Genomic DNA, 12549 nt, shown 5'->3' with positions numbered 1-12549 from the left:
CGGGCCGCCCGGGACACGTCCCGGTGGCGGCCACCAGTGGGCGCGCGGCCCCCGGCGATTTGTCCGCTGGTTCCGGGAACCCGGAGACCTCCTCAGCTCCCCGATGCCCGTCCAGCAGGCCCTGAGGGGAAACCGAGCTCTGGGGGAGGTGGGGTTGGTTAAGAGGCTGGAGAAAAAGATGCTGGTCAGGGCCAGGCCCCGGGGGGGGCTTTCCAAGTGGAAACCCAGAGTGAGATCCAAGCTGCGATGCGCTCCAAGAAGAAGGCCCGGTTCTTCAGGATCAGTGAGCTAGAAGAGGTCCTCAGGTCCCTGAGGGTCAGGGCTTAGACTGTCGCCTGGGGTTAGGGCGGCTCTGGGTGGGGAGGGGGCACCTGGAGATGCCAGGCCCCCAGCCTCCTCCATGGGGCGGCCCCTCCCGCCGGCCCTCCGGGCCTCTTAACTCGTCCTTCACACAGAGTTGTGAGGTGGGAGGCGAGGTGCTCGGAAAGCACCTGGGGAGGTGGGCAGGGCAGAGGGAGGCCCAGTTTGACAGCCTGGTGAGCACCCCCTCCCCTGGGCAAGCACACGGCCAGGGGCGCCAGGTCTGGGCTCTCCTCAGGGAAGCAGGGAAATCCCAGTGGTTCCAAAGTGCCCTCCGGGAAGTGGGGCTTTGCTGGAAACCAGGGAGCAGCCATGGGGTCCTGGGAGCCCTGCATCCGAGAGATCCCCCGTTCCCAGGTCTGAGCCCTGGACCGCGCGTCCCTGGGGTCCTTGGGGAATGGGATGGAGGCTGAGCTGCTGGGGTGGGCATGTCTCTGTTCCGCCCTTGTTTTAGCCCCAGAGGAGAGGCTACAGCTCCTTTGTAGGGGAGAAAACTGAGGCCTTGTTCCTGCGGAGGTGGGAGCTGGCCTGGAGCTCCCTGAGCCCCAGCAGGCGGGCAGGGCACCCCCAGTTCCCCAGGCGCTGTGGGGCCTGGCTGAGGGCCCCCTGGGGTCCTGGCTTCCCGTCTTTCTCCTGCCCCTCACCTCCTGGAGAGGAAGAAGAGGTCCCACGCTGACCCTGGCTCACCCCCTCGGTGCCTGCCGCCCTGGCCTCTCCGCGGGTGGGCTGGCCGCAGCCCAGGAATGCACTCTTGCTTCCTGGTTGAGCAATGTCACTGCGGTTTGGGGGTCCCTGGGGGGCAGCGGGAGGAGTCCGCAGCCCTTCCCACCCCACGAGGCAGCCTGCTGCCCCAGGAGTCCCTCTGGCTCAGGCTGGCAGGGGCTCTGGATGGGGCCTGGCAGACTGTGTGACTGTGTGGACATATCCCTCTCTCTGCCTCAGTTTCTCTGCTGTGCCTGGAGGGGTAAATAGACCAGGGGGCAGCAAAGCTCAGCTGGGAAGGAAGCCAGGGTACTTTGGGGGTGGGGAGGGCTGGAAGTCCAGCCCCCAGGCCCTGCACCCTCTGTGTCCTGATAAGCTGGTCAAGGGGGCACCTCAGGGTACCTGCTGTCCCAGCTGGGCACCCTGAGGCTTGGACGGGGCAGGGTGCGGGCTGGTGTCCCCAGGGGAGGAGGTGTGCTCAGTTCAGGAAGAGGGAGGTGGACACGCCGCCCCCAGGGGTAGGTAGAGACGCAGGTGCAAGGGAAGCCCCTCCCCAAGGCCTGGTGGCGTTTCCAGGACTGCAGGCCCCAGGGTGGACTGTCCGGTGGGCGCTGGGCGCAGGCCCGTCTGCCTCCCCGGTGAAGACACCTCCCCTGAATAGACGGGGAAGCTGAACCCCCTCCTGGTCACCCCAGCCCCCTTCCTCAGCTTCGACTGAGCTGGGACTTGAACTCGGGTCCTGGGTGACCCTGCCTGGGTCCCCTGCAGCCCCAGGGTCCTCTGGATCTGGAGATGCTGAGGTGAGCAGCTGCTGGGGGGCGGGGGGCACGAATAGGGGGCAGGTTGGGGCTCTGTCCAGGCGCCCTGGCCCTCTGAGCCTGATCCAGGAAGGGTCCTCTACTGTCCTGGCTTTGCTGGGAGCCGGAGATCAGCCACGGGGTCCTGGGAGCCCTGCACCCCAACTCCTCCCGGGAGCCAAGTTGGCGCCAAGTCCTTGCACACACGGGCCGGCGTACCCCCTGGGCACTGGCAGCTGGCGGGAGGGGCAGCGGGTCGAATGGCAGACAGAGAGTTAACAGCAGCGCTGACTTCTCTCTGGAAGGAAAAACTCCCCACAAACGCCCTGCTGACTGGCATCCTGCCAGGGCCAAGATAGAGGCTAAAACTGGAAGTCCCGGAGGGTGGCCAGCTCTGCCTCTGCAGCGGACGCTTGAGGACGGAGCAGCCCCGCAGCCAGCCGTCTGTCCACACACCCACTGTCCACCTGGCTGCCTGCTGCTCATCTGGAAACCTCTGTCTGTCCACCCATCCAACTCTGTCTGTCTGTCTGTCTGATCCTCCTCCGTCCCGCCATCTGGCTGTCCGCCCATCTGTCTGTCTGTGGCCCCCGTCTGGTGGTCCACCTGTCCTGTCACCCGTGAGTCCATCTGCTCACCTTGTCCGTTCAGCTGCCCGCCTCCCTGTGCACCTCCCTGTCCACCAGCTGCGTGCCCACCTGCCTCCCCTCTCCCCTGGGCCTGTCAGAGCCATGGCCCAGGGCCGCGGGGCCGCGGTCAGCCTGGTCCTGCTGGCGCTGGTGCTGGCGCTGGCCATCATCGTGCCCACCGTGGTCGTCTCTCGGCACCGCGTCCACTGCGGCCCCCAGGCCTTTGCCCACGCCGCAGTCGCTGCGGACTCCAAAACATGCTCGGACATTGGGCGGTGAGTAAGAGGTGGGTGGGAGCTGGGTGGGCCTTGGCGCCGGCCCCTCCCAGAGACTGTGTGACCAGCGGCGAGAGTGTGGAGAAGACACGTGTGTGTGTGTGTGTGTGCCGGCGTGTGGGGGCTGCGTGGGTTTGGGGGAAGAGGCCCCAGGGCCCTTGCACAGACCTGGTAGCAGATGTGCATGGGGGCAGACAGGGCCCAGGGTAACCACCGTCCGGGCAGAGCGGAGGTGGCGTGTGAGACTGGCCTGAACCTCAGGCTGGGAGGCCCAGAGGGACACTGCCACAGTGTTGCTGGTCTGGCCCTCACTGACCCCGATGATGGGCCCAGCGCCTTCAGGGAGGCCCTGACCGTTTTCCGAGGCTGGGTCTTCCCCGGGACGTGGGTGAGGAGGGCACAGGCTCCGTATGTGAGGACTGGCCGCCAGGGTGCACTCAGTGATGCCTGAGAGCAGGCTCCCCGTCCTGGCCCTGGGAAACCCGCCCCCGATGGCACTGTGTCCCCCCACGGCCTCCCCTCTGCATGTCAGGGCTCGGAGCCAGGCCAGCGGCTGGCAGAGTGACTGATGCTCGCTGGGCGGGGAAAGGGGGCTGTGGAGAGGGGCCCCAGCCGGCGTTTTCTGACTGACCAGACCTTCTTCCAGGAAGCCCAGCCCGTGGAGGCTTCCCACGAGGACACCCTTCCTGGCCCCTGCCCTGCTACCCAGCTGGGCTGCGGGAGCCCGGGCTAGCACCCGCCTCCCTGCTGGTTCCATCTGCTTCCCGGAATGTCTGCCTCAAGGGCCATGGTCAGGATCAGAAGCGCTTTGTGATCCGAAAGGGAGAGCGCTGGACTGAGGGGCATGGTGGCTGAGCCGCTGCCGCCAGGCACTGCTGGGCAGAGGGCGTCTGTGCCCCTACGTCCCACGGTCACCCCTCTTCCCAGCTCTCTCCCTCTTTCCATTCATTCTTTCCTCCCTTTGTCTGCCATCTGGCCCTGCCCCCTCCTGTCCTGGGCCCTCCCTCATGGCTCCCTCAAGGATGACAGGGACAAGTTGCAGGGTAGGCTGCTTGGTCTCTGGAGGGGGGTCCCAGGGGCCAGGAGGGGAATGACCCCCCCGAGAAGCGCTGTGCCACCCCCCCACCCTGAACCCATATTTGCAAAGATGCAAACAAGTTGGGCCCTGCTGGCTTAGCAGTAAAGGATCTGCCTGCAATACAGAAGACCCGGGTTCGATCCCTGGTTTGGGAAGATCCCCTGGAGGAGGAAATGGCAACCCACTCCAGTATTTACGCCTGGAAAATCCCAAGGACGGAGGAGCTTGGCGGGCTACAGTCTATGGGGTCACAAAGAGTGTCACATGACTGAGTGACTAAACAAAAACAAGTCAGGGGACTTCCCTGGTGGCCCGGTGGCTGAGGCTCTGTGCTCCCAGGGCAGGGGTCAGGGTTCGATCCCTGCTCAGGGAACTAGATCTCACAGGCCGCAACAAAAGTTCACATGTGACAACCGAGCAGCGTCCTGCTGTGCTGCAGTTAAGCCCCAGCAAATGAATACATGAGTAAAGAGGTCAGGCTTCAGCCTCAGAACCACTGAGAGGACGCGGCCCCCAGGGGCGGGGCCTGCCGGGAGGCCCGGCTCACCCTGCGCCCCCAAGCCTTTGCAGAGGGTCTGTGCTCTGCAGCCCCCACTGGCCAGGAAGCGGATGTGGTTTTCTTCCCAACTGATTTCTGTCCTTGTCAAGCTGTGACTCCACTTCCTGCTGCTGTTCTCAGAAGTCCGAGAGATGGGGGGGAGCCCGGAGCTGCCCCAGCTGCTGAAGGACGGGGCGACTCCTCCAGGGCCCTCCCCTCACTGTGCCGCCATTGCGGCTGCCTCCTGTCCCTTCTCCACTCACCACGTCTCCCTCCTTCCACCCTGCGAGCACTGGGTTCTCTGGGAGACCCTCTAGGGAGACCTGAGGGTCGGCGGCAACTCCTAGCTTTGTGACCACTTGGAAATGCCATGCAGGGTCCCCAGGGGAGGCATCCTTGTTCCACTTCATGTCTGAGGAATCTAGGGAGGATGGGGTCTTCCCAGGGTCCCCACGTTCCACCCAGGAGCCCGGGCTGCAGAGAGGGGTGGAGGGCGCGGGCCCAGCCGCTGGGAGGACCAGGGAGGACAGCCGCAGGAGCACTTTGTAAACTGAGAAGAACCTTGTATGTGGCCAGAGGCAGTGTAAAGGACATCGCAATTTGCAACCTGTAGAGTGCAGTGAGTCTGCGAGCCGCTGGACCTGAGGGGGCAGCCTGGTGTGGTCTCTGAACTAACCTGGGGTGTGGTGGCAGTCGGCAGGCCACCCAGCTGTGCCCACTCCCCAGTGAAGGCTGGCAGAGCAAGCCCGGGTGTGGGGGGAAGGCAGGGGCCGAGGAGCCTGGCTGCTTAGTCAGCGCCCGGTCTCCCCAGAGCCATCCTCCAGCAGCGCGGCTCGCCTGTGGACGCTGCCATCGCGGCTCTGGTCTGCACCGGGGTCGTCAACCCCCAGAGCATGGGCCTGGGTGGAGGGGTCATCTTCACTATCTACAACGCCACCACAGGTGAGTCCTCTCGGGACCCCCCGTGGGGAGGATGGGCTCTGTCCGCCACGCCCCTTCAAGGCCTCGCCCCGCCCCTTACTGGATCTCGCCACGCCCACCCTGCTGAGCCCATTCCAGGAGTTAGCACAGAGGCCCAGAGCCCCACCTGGGCTGTCGTGGTGTGCGGCGAGGCCTGGCAGCCTCCGGGGCGCCCCTGACACCCCGAACGCCCTGCCCAACCCCAGGGAAGGTGGAAGTCATCAATGCCAGGGAGACGGTGCCCTCCAACCCCATCCCAGCTCTGCTGGACCAGTGCGAGCAGGCCCAGCCTCTGGGCATAGGTGAGACCCTGGAGAACCACCTCCCCCCACCTCTGCCCCACCCCACCAGGCCGCTGGCTTCAGTTCAGTTCAGCTCAGTCGTGTCCGACTCTTTGCGACCCCATGAATCGCAGCACACCAGGCCTCCCTGTCCATCACCAACTCCCAGAGTTCACTCAGACTCTTGTCCATCGAGTCAGTGATGCCATCCAGCCACCTCATCCTCTGTCGTCCCCTTCTCCTCCTGCCTCCAATCCCTCCCAGCATCAGAGTCTTTTCCAATGAGTCAACTCTTCGCATGAGGTGGCCAAAGTACTGGAGTTTCAAGCCACTGGGTTAGAACCTCACATCCCGAAGGGACAGGGCGCCTCTTGGACTGGCTGAGACACCCTGGCACTGGGGGGCGGCAGCTGGGGATGGGGAGCCCCTGTGGAGGTTCTAACCCCCAGGCTGGGGCTCTTTTCCTGGGGGAGGGCTCTCTGAGTTGGGAGGGGTGATCCAAGCAGTGACCACTTCAAAGGCCCCGGAGACTAAGGTGGAGATGCGTTCGTGGTCTGGGGCTGGTGGGCTGGGCTGGTGGACTGGGGACTGTGGCCTGGGGTGGTGGGCGGGGTCGGTGGCCTGGGTCGGTGGACTGGGCTGGTGGGCGGGGTTGGGGCCAGTTTTCCTGAGCCCCAGGGACCTGGTCATGGACTTTGTGCAGAAGTCCATGGGAGTCAAGGGGGTTCAAGTGGAGAGGAATGTGCTTCCATGTGAGCTACAGAAAGCTCACTCGGGCTGCCATGGCTGGGAGGGGGCTAGGCGGCCAGGAGTGGGGTGATGGAGAGCCCCTGGGCCCGAGGGCACAGGTCGCCCCCGGGGCAGGGGCTTGACACCCTGTGCCGTGCAGGTGCCCAGTGGATCGGGGTGCCCGGGGAGCTCCGGGGCTATGCTGAGGCCCACCGCCGCCACGGTCGCCTGCCCTGGGCACAGCTGTTCATGCCCACCATCGCGCTGCTCCGGGGGGGCTTCCGTGTGCCCACCATCCTCTCCAGCTTCCTGCACAGCCCGTTCCTGCGCCCCTCCCTTACGGAGTCGTCCCTGAGGTGAGCGCTGATGGAGGCCCAGGGCCCCTCCTCAGCCCCTTCTCCAGCTGGAGGGTCTACCCTGGAGGCGGGGTGGGGCGGGGGCCGTGGATGATGAGTGCGTCCTGGTCTCAGCTCACAGACCTCCGCCTCCACGTGGTAGCACCTCATTGGAGGGCTCCGGCCAGAGGGAGTTTCTGCCCACGTGATGGGGCTCCGGGGGCACAGATCTGGGCTCTGCACACCCCCTCGGCCCTCCTCCCCACTGTCCTGTCCTCTCTCCCACCCCTGCACTCTCCCTTCCCTCCTTCCCCTCTGCCCTTCCCCCTCTCACGCTCTGGGCCCACCCAGGCTGCCCACTGACCAGTCCTCCAGGAGGGCAGGACCTCAGGCCCTGGGTGGATGCAGGCCTGGCAGGGGTTGTGGCCTCCCTGGGACCCGGTGATAAGACGTGAAGGGTGTCAGCCCCACCCAGTCCTGGAGAACCTGCCCCCCCCACCCCCCCACCCCCGCCCCCATGTCCACCGCAGCCCCGCAGGACCGCAGACCAGGACTGCCTCCCGTAGGGTCGGAAGTGTGACCGCCCTCCAGGACCCGGCCCCCCCTGAGGCCGCCCCCCACCCCCCAGACAGCTCTTCTTCAATGGGACAGAACCCTTGAGGTCTCAGGACCCACTGCCGTGGCCCATGCTGGCTGCCACCCTGGAGACCGTGGCCACAGAAGGCGCAGAGGCCCTCTACACAGGGCGGCTGGGCCAGCTGCTGCTGGAGGACATCGCCAAGGAAGGTCAGCGTGCGAGGTCCCACTGCCCTGCCCGGCCAGAGAAAGCGGGGTCTGGGTGCTGGGGCTGAGGGAGGGCCAGCGGCTCCCAGGCTTCAAGAGGCTGTTCCTTAATCCTGCCTGCTGCTGGGCCCAGGGACCCTGCAGTCAACACCCCTGAGGCGCAGGGCCCCGTGGTTTCGGGCCTCAACACGGGAGCTATCGGTGGTCATGGGGGCTCCTGGCCTGGAGCTGGCCCCCCTCAGAGGCTAGTGCGCCTCCCCCATCTTCCCTGCTTGCTTTCCACCTGCCCATCTCCGGTCTGCCCACCCATCCCCCAGCCCCGAGCCACTGCCCACAGACCCAGCATTGCCACCCCCCCAACCCCCTCCCGGGGGTCTGGAAGGCTAGGGGGTGAGGGGAGCCCCGCTGTGTGACCCTGGGCCCCTGGCTGACACTGTGCCTCCATTTCCCTGTCTGTACACGGAGTCGTCCCCGCCTCGCCCAGGTAGCCGGCTGACCCGGCAGGACTTGGCATCCTTCCGGCCTGAGGTGGTGGATGCCCTCGCCGTGCCCCTGGGGGATTATACCCTGTATTCGCCGCCGCCGCCTGCTGGGGGCGCCATTCTCAGCTTCGTCCTCAACGTGCTCAAAGGTGAGGCCCCGCCCCGCAGGAGTCCGGGGCTGAGGGTCGGGCCCGGGGAGCGGTGTGCTCCAGAGCAGACCTGGGGGCGGCTAGGGCTCTGCAGGGGCGCCTGCCGTCATCTTCCTGCGGAGCCCCTCACCCCCACCCCGGGGGACCCCGACCCGGCGCAGAGGAGCAGGTGGTGAGCTGCCCGTCGAGTGTGTGCACCTAGGCCTGAGGCCCAGACTACAGCAGCCTGCAGGGTGGGGGGGAGGGGCCCTGGCGGGGGCCCCAGCCGTGTCCAGGGCTGGGACTGTCCGATGCTGACTACGTTCTCTGGGGCTGCCGTTAACAAATGATCACCCATCACCAAAACCTGCTGGCTTAGACCACGAGAAATTTATGCTCTGCTAGTTCTGGAGGCCAGAAATTCAGAATCAAGGTGTCCACAAGGCCACCTTCCCTCCAGGGCCGGTTGGCGGGGGGAGCATTTGTTTTCTGCCTCTTCTAGTTTCTGGGGGCTGCGTCCGGTCAGCATCTGCGACCACACGGCTTCCCTGTCCTGCGTGTCTGTTTTACGCGGATGTCTTACATTTAGCGCCCACGGGATAACCCGCTCCTCCCAAGAGCCTTCAGCTACTGACACGATTGCTGCAGAAGGGGACACTCTTCTGTGGGGGGCAGTACTCACGGGTCCTGGGGGTTAGGACGCGGAGTCCGAGCCCACTGCACGACATGACCCCCACCTTCGCCCACCCCGTCCCCCAGGGTTCAACTTTACCGCCGAGTCGGTGGCGGGGCTGGAGGGGAGAGTGAACTTGTACCATCACCTCGTGGAGACGCTCAAGTTCGCTGGGGGGCAGAGGTGGCGGCTGTGGGACCCTCGAAGCCACCCAGAGGTCCAGGTAAGGTGTCCTGGGCTGGTGGGCAGCCCTGTCCCCGCCCCAGGGCTCAGAGTCAGGCCAGTGAGCGCCCTGCGCAGACCCCGAGCACCTGGCAGGTGAGGCCAGAGGGAGGTGAACACGGTTGGCTCTGGAACGGGAGGGCCTGGCAGTGGCCGGAGCAAGGAAGGTGTGGTCGGTCTGGGGACAGCAGGGAGCCGGGAGGGCCGCGTGGGCCCCTCCAGGCCACTCACGGACCCCCTCACCTGTCTGCCGTCCCCAGAACGCCTCCCAGGACCTGCTGGGGGAGGCCCTGGCCCAGCACATCCGCCAGCAGATGGACGACCGGGGAGACCACCCGCTCGACCACTACAGCCTGGCCGGGGCCTGGACCCACAGGATGGGCACGGCCCACGTATCCGTGCTGGGCGAGGACGGCAGCGCCGTGGCCGCCACCAGCACCATCAACACGCCGTGCGTGGGGCTCGGGGCAGGCGGGCGGGCGGGCCGCACTGGGTTCCCTGGGCCTGGCGCCCCGCCCCCACTTGCTGTGTCCGCGGGGTAGGTGGGGGGCGGTACCTCTCCTCCTGTCAAAGGGGTCCTGCGCCCGGGCATCTCTGGCTGACGGGTGCTCACCCGGTGTCTCAGAGCGGATGGGGAAGGCGCCTCACACCAGAAGGATGGTGCTGAGGAGGGCTGGGGCGGGGCCGGGGCGGGGCCGGGGCGGGGCCGGGGCGGGGCCAGGGAGTTACTCTGGGGGCGGGGCCAGGGGGCTCTGGGGCGGGGCCGGGGAGGGGAGCGCGGTTCCGGCGTGCTGGGGGCGGCCCCTGAAGCCAGGGGCTCCTGGACGGCTGTGTGAGTCAGCACCCCGCAGTCGGCGCCCAGCCCCGCCTCCGTCCGCAGCTTTGGAGCCATGGTGTACTCACCACGCACGGGCATCCTTCTCAACAACGAGCTTCTGGACCTGTGCTGGCGGCACTCACAGGGCTCTAGAGCCACCCCCTCGCCCGGTGAGCACAGGCCCCCCCCGCCCCCAGCCCCGGGTGAGGGAAGGCGGGCCGGTCTGGCGTCGGTGGATCGTGCCTCGGTTGACGGAGACGGAGCGGGCGGCCCTGGGGGGCTGGCTGGGAAGCGAATCTGCCCTGACTCCTGTCTGGCCCCCAGTTCCAGGTGAGCGGCCCCCGTCGTCCATGGTCCCCTCCATCTTGGTCAGCACAGCCCGGGGGTCGAAGCTCGTGATCGGCGGGGCCGGCGGGGAACTCATTATCTCTGCGGTGGCTCAGGTGATTCTGGGGACTCCCGGCTAGAACGCGCCCTCGCTGGGCGGCCCTGCTGTCCCCGGAGGGGTTGGGGAGGGTGGCTGGTACCCCCACTCCCCCGCCTTCCTCCCTGCGTCGTCCTCTTCCTTGCAGGCCATCATGAACAAGCTGTGGCTGGGCTTTGACCTGCAAGCCGCCATCAAGGCCCCCATCCTTCACGTGGACAGCAAGGGCCAGGTGGAGTTCGAGCCCAGCTTCAGCCAGGTGAGGCAGATGCCTCCATGCCTGCCTTCAGAGCCTGGGGGTGGGGACCTCAGCTCCTGTATGCCTTGGGCCAGGTCTCCATGCATCTCCAGGGTCTCTGTTAAGAGTCACAGACGGGCAAGCGTGGGGACCAGTCTGCCAGGCAGGGCACTTGGCCCCTCAGACACCAATACCTGGGCCCTGACGCACCGTCTCAGACCTGAGCCATGAGGGCCGTGCTCAGAGCACCTCACCCGCGAGGACCACTGGGGCCTGGGGCCTGCCTGTGTCCTTGGACTCGTGGGTCTTCAGAAGCCTCCAGTGATTCCTCCACCAGCAGGGCCCTGGGGAGTCTTCCTGCCACATCCCTGGCATCCGGGATCCCCCGTCTTCTCGTGGGTGTTGAGAGAGCGGATCCCAAGCTACCAATAACATGGCAGCAGGGCCATTCCTCCTGATGTTGAGTTGGGCTCTTCTTAAGCATGGAGGACTCGGGGCTCCAAAGGGCCCAGGCTCTGCCTTCTAGAGGCTTTGCTTTCCAGACCCTCAGAACCGAGTCCCCCACCACCACCTACCTTCTCCACTGAAGCCCTGGACTCCTCTGGGGTTACGCTGAGGCCCTGGTGTCCTCAACTTAGGGCAGAAGTGAGGCTCTGTCTCAGGTCCTTCCAGACGGGGCCACGGACTCCGTTGTCCTCTCTGGAGCCAGGCCTCTGCTCTGGGGCCTGTGGAGTGGGGGGCCACAGACTCTGCGTCCTGCAGACGAGGCTGCGTCCAGCGCCCCTCTGTCCTCACCCAGACCTGCGCCCCTACTCCTGTCCAGGTTGGGGTCCTCAGCTCCCTGCTTGGGCCCCGTCCCCTTTGTGACCGGCTGGCCTCCTCTCCCCTCCAGGAGGTTCAGAAGGGGCTCCAGGACCGGGGCCAAGAGCAGAACAAGAGGCCCTTCTTCCTGAACGTGGTCCAGGCTGTGTCTCAGGATGGGGCCTGTGTGCACGCCGCAGCAGACCCGCGGAAGGGCGGGGAGCCCTCGGGCTACTGAAAGGCTGCTCCCTCCCGATTTGGGGTCCCGCCCCGCGTGCGCCAGGCCAGCCTGACCTGGGGATCAAGCGCTCTGGCAGGATCTGGGCCCCTGGGCCGGACGGTTGGCCTGGAGCTGCAAAGAGGTGGACAGCCCAGCAGATGGGCAACTGTGGGGGTCGAGTCTCCCCACCAGATCCCCGGCCCTGGCCGCTCCAGGCCTCACCCACGACTGTGCCCCTGCCCCCTGGAAGCCCCGCTCCCCACCTGTGTATCCTCCAGTCCGAGATTAAAGAAGAGACTGCACCATGCCTGACTCGGTGTCGAGGTGGAGAGGGCCACGCACAGAGCTAACCGTCTTGCACACACGCCACCACGGGGCCAGGGAAACCAGAGCCGGGCTGGCGCTCATCCAAGGCGCCCCTGGACACTTGCTAAGGCTCCACACATGGCCGCCTGGACTACTGGCTTGGGGGGAAGGCTGGGGTGTGGCCTGGGGCCGCCTGGCCCTGGCTCCTGGGAGTCTGGCCCAGGCCCGTCCTGGAGCTTGTCCTCTGTCCCGGGCAAAGGCTGGAAGATGAGAGACCTAAGCACTCCCCAGCCCGCATCTCCAACCTGCTCTCACCCTCAGCACGGCTGACGTTTTGGGGGGCTGTGCCCACAATGTAGGATGCAGAGCAGCGTCTCTGGCCTCGCCTAGCTAAACGAGCCCCCTGCCCCGGCCAGTCAGCAGTCACCCCCGATTGAGAACCGCTGCTCTGGACCCAGGAGCCCCCGGCCACTGGGGACGGCGCTGCCAGCTGCCAGACGGGCTGGCCTTCCTGAGGGAATGCTCGTGGTGGGCTGACCTGGGGGGAGGTCCTGCCCACACCCTGATTCCTGGGAGCATCGGGGACTCTGGTCTCAGCCCAAACATCCCCCAGAGGCGTACCTCCGCATGGCTGGAGTCCGGCCGCTCGGGCCAGGGGAGGGCTTTGGCTCCTGTGCCCAGGGGGACAGAACGCAGCAGACTGAGGGGCTCAGACACGCTGCTCGCCTGCCCGCAGGGCCTCCCAGTGGCACCCACGTTCGTCACTGTGTC

At 66.4% G+C, this 12549-nt stretch overlaps 1 protein-coding gene across 4 annotated transcripts; it reads left to right on the top strand.

Annotated features, from left to right (window-relative positions):
* Nucleotides 1-2249: 2249 nt before the first annotated feature.
* GGT5 (gamma-glutamyltransferase 5) lies at nucleotides 2250-11778 on the top strand. 4 transcript variants are annotated; one of them, XM_005218274.5, is made up of 12 exons: nucleotides 2250-2763; nucleotides 5191-5321; nucleotides 5546-5641; nucleotides 6510-6705; nucleotides 7313-7470; nucleotides 7952-8098; nucleotides 8837-8973; nucleotides 9233-9423; nucleotides 9853-9959; nucleotides 10114-10232; nucleotides 10362-10472; nucleotides 11344-11777. In XM_005218274.5, the coding sequence occupies exons 1-12, from the start codon at nucleotides 2591-2593 to the stop codon at nucleotides 11488-11490; spliced, it is 1713 nt and encodes a 570-aa protein (XP_005218331.1). In that variant the 5' UTR covers nucleotides 2250-2590; the 3' UTR covers nucleotides 11491-11777. The 4 variants fall into 4 exon arrangements, with proteins under 4 accessions (XP_005218331.1, XP_024833273.1, NP_001178148.1 ...); NM_001191219.3 differs by having other exon boundaries at nucleotides 2591-2763; nucleotides 9853-9997; nucleotides 10101-10232; nucleotides 11344-11778; XM_059876181.1 differs by lacking the exon at nucleotides 2250-2763 and adding an exon at nucleotides 2770-4998.
* The last annotated feature ends 771 nt before the right edge of the window (nucleotides 11779-12549 follow it).

Source organism: Bos taurus, chromosome 17 (genome assembly GCF_002263795.3).
Source record: "Bos taurus isolate L1 Dominette 01449 registration number 42190680 breed Hereford chromosome 17, ARS-UCD2.0, whole genome shotgun sequence".
Classification (NCBI taxonomy): domain Eukaryota; kingdom Metazoa; phylum Chordata; class Mammalia; order Artiodactyla; family Bovidae; genus Bos; species Bos taurus.
This window is presented reverse-complemented; position numbering and strand designations above follow the sequence as displayed.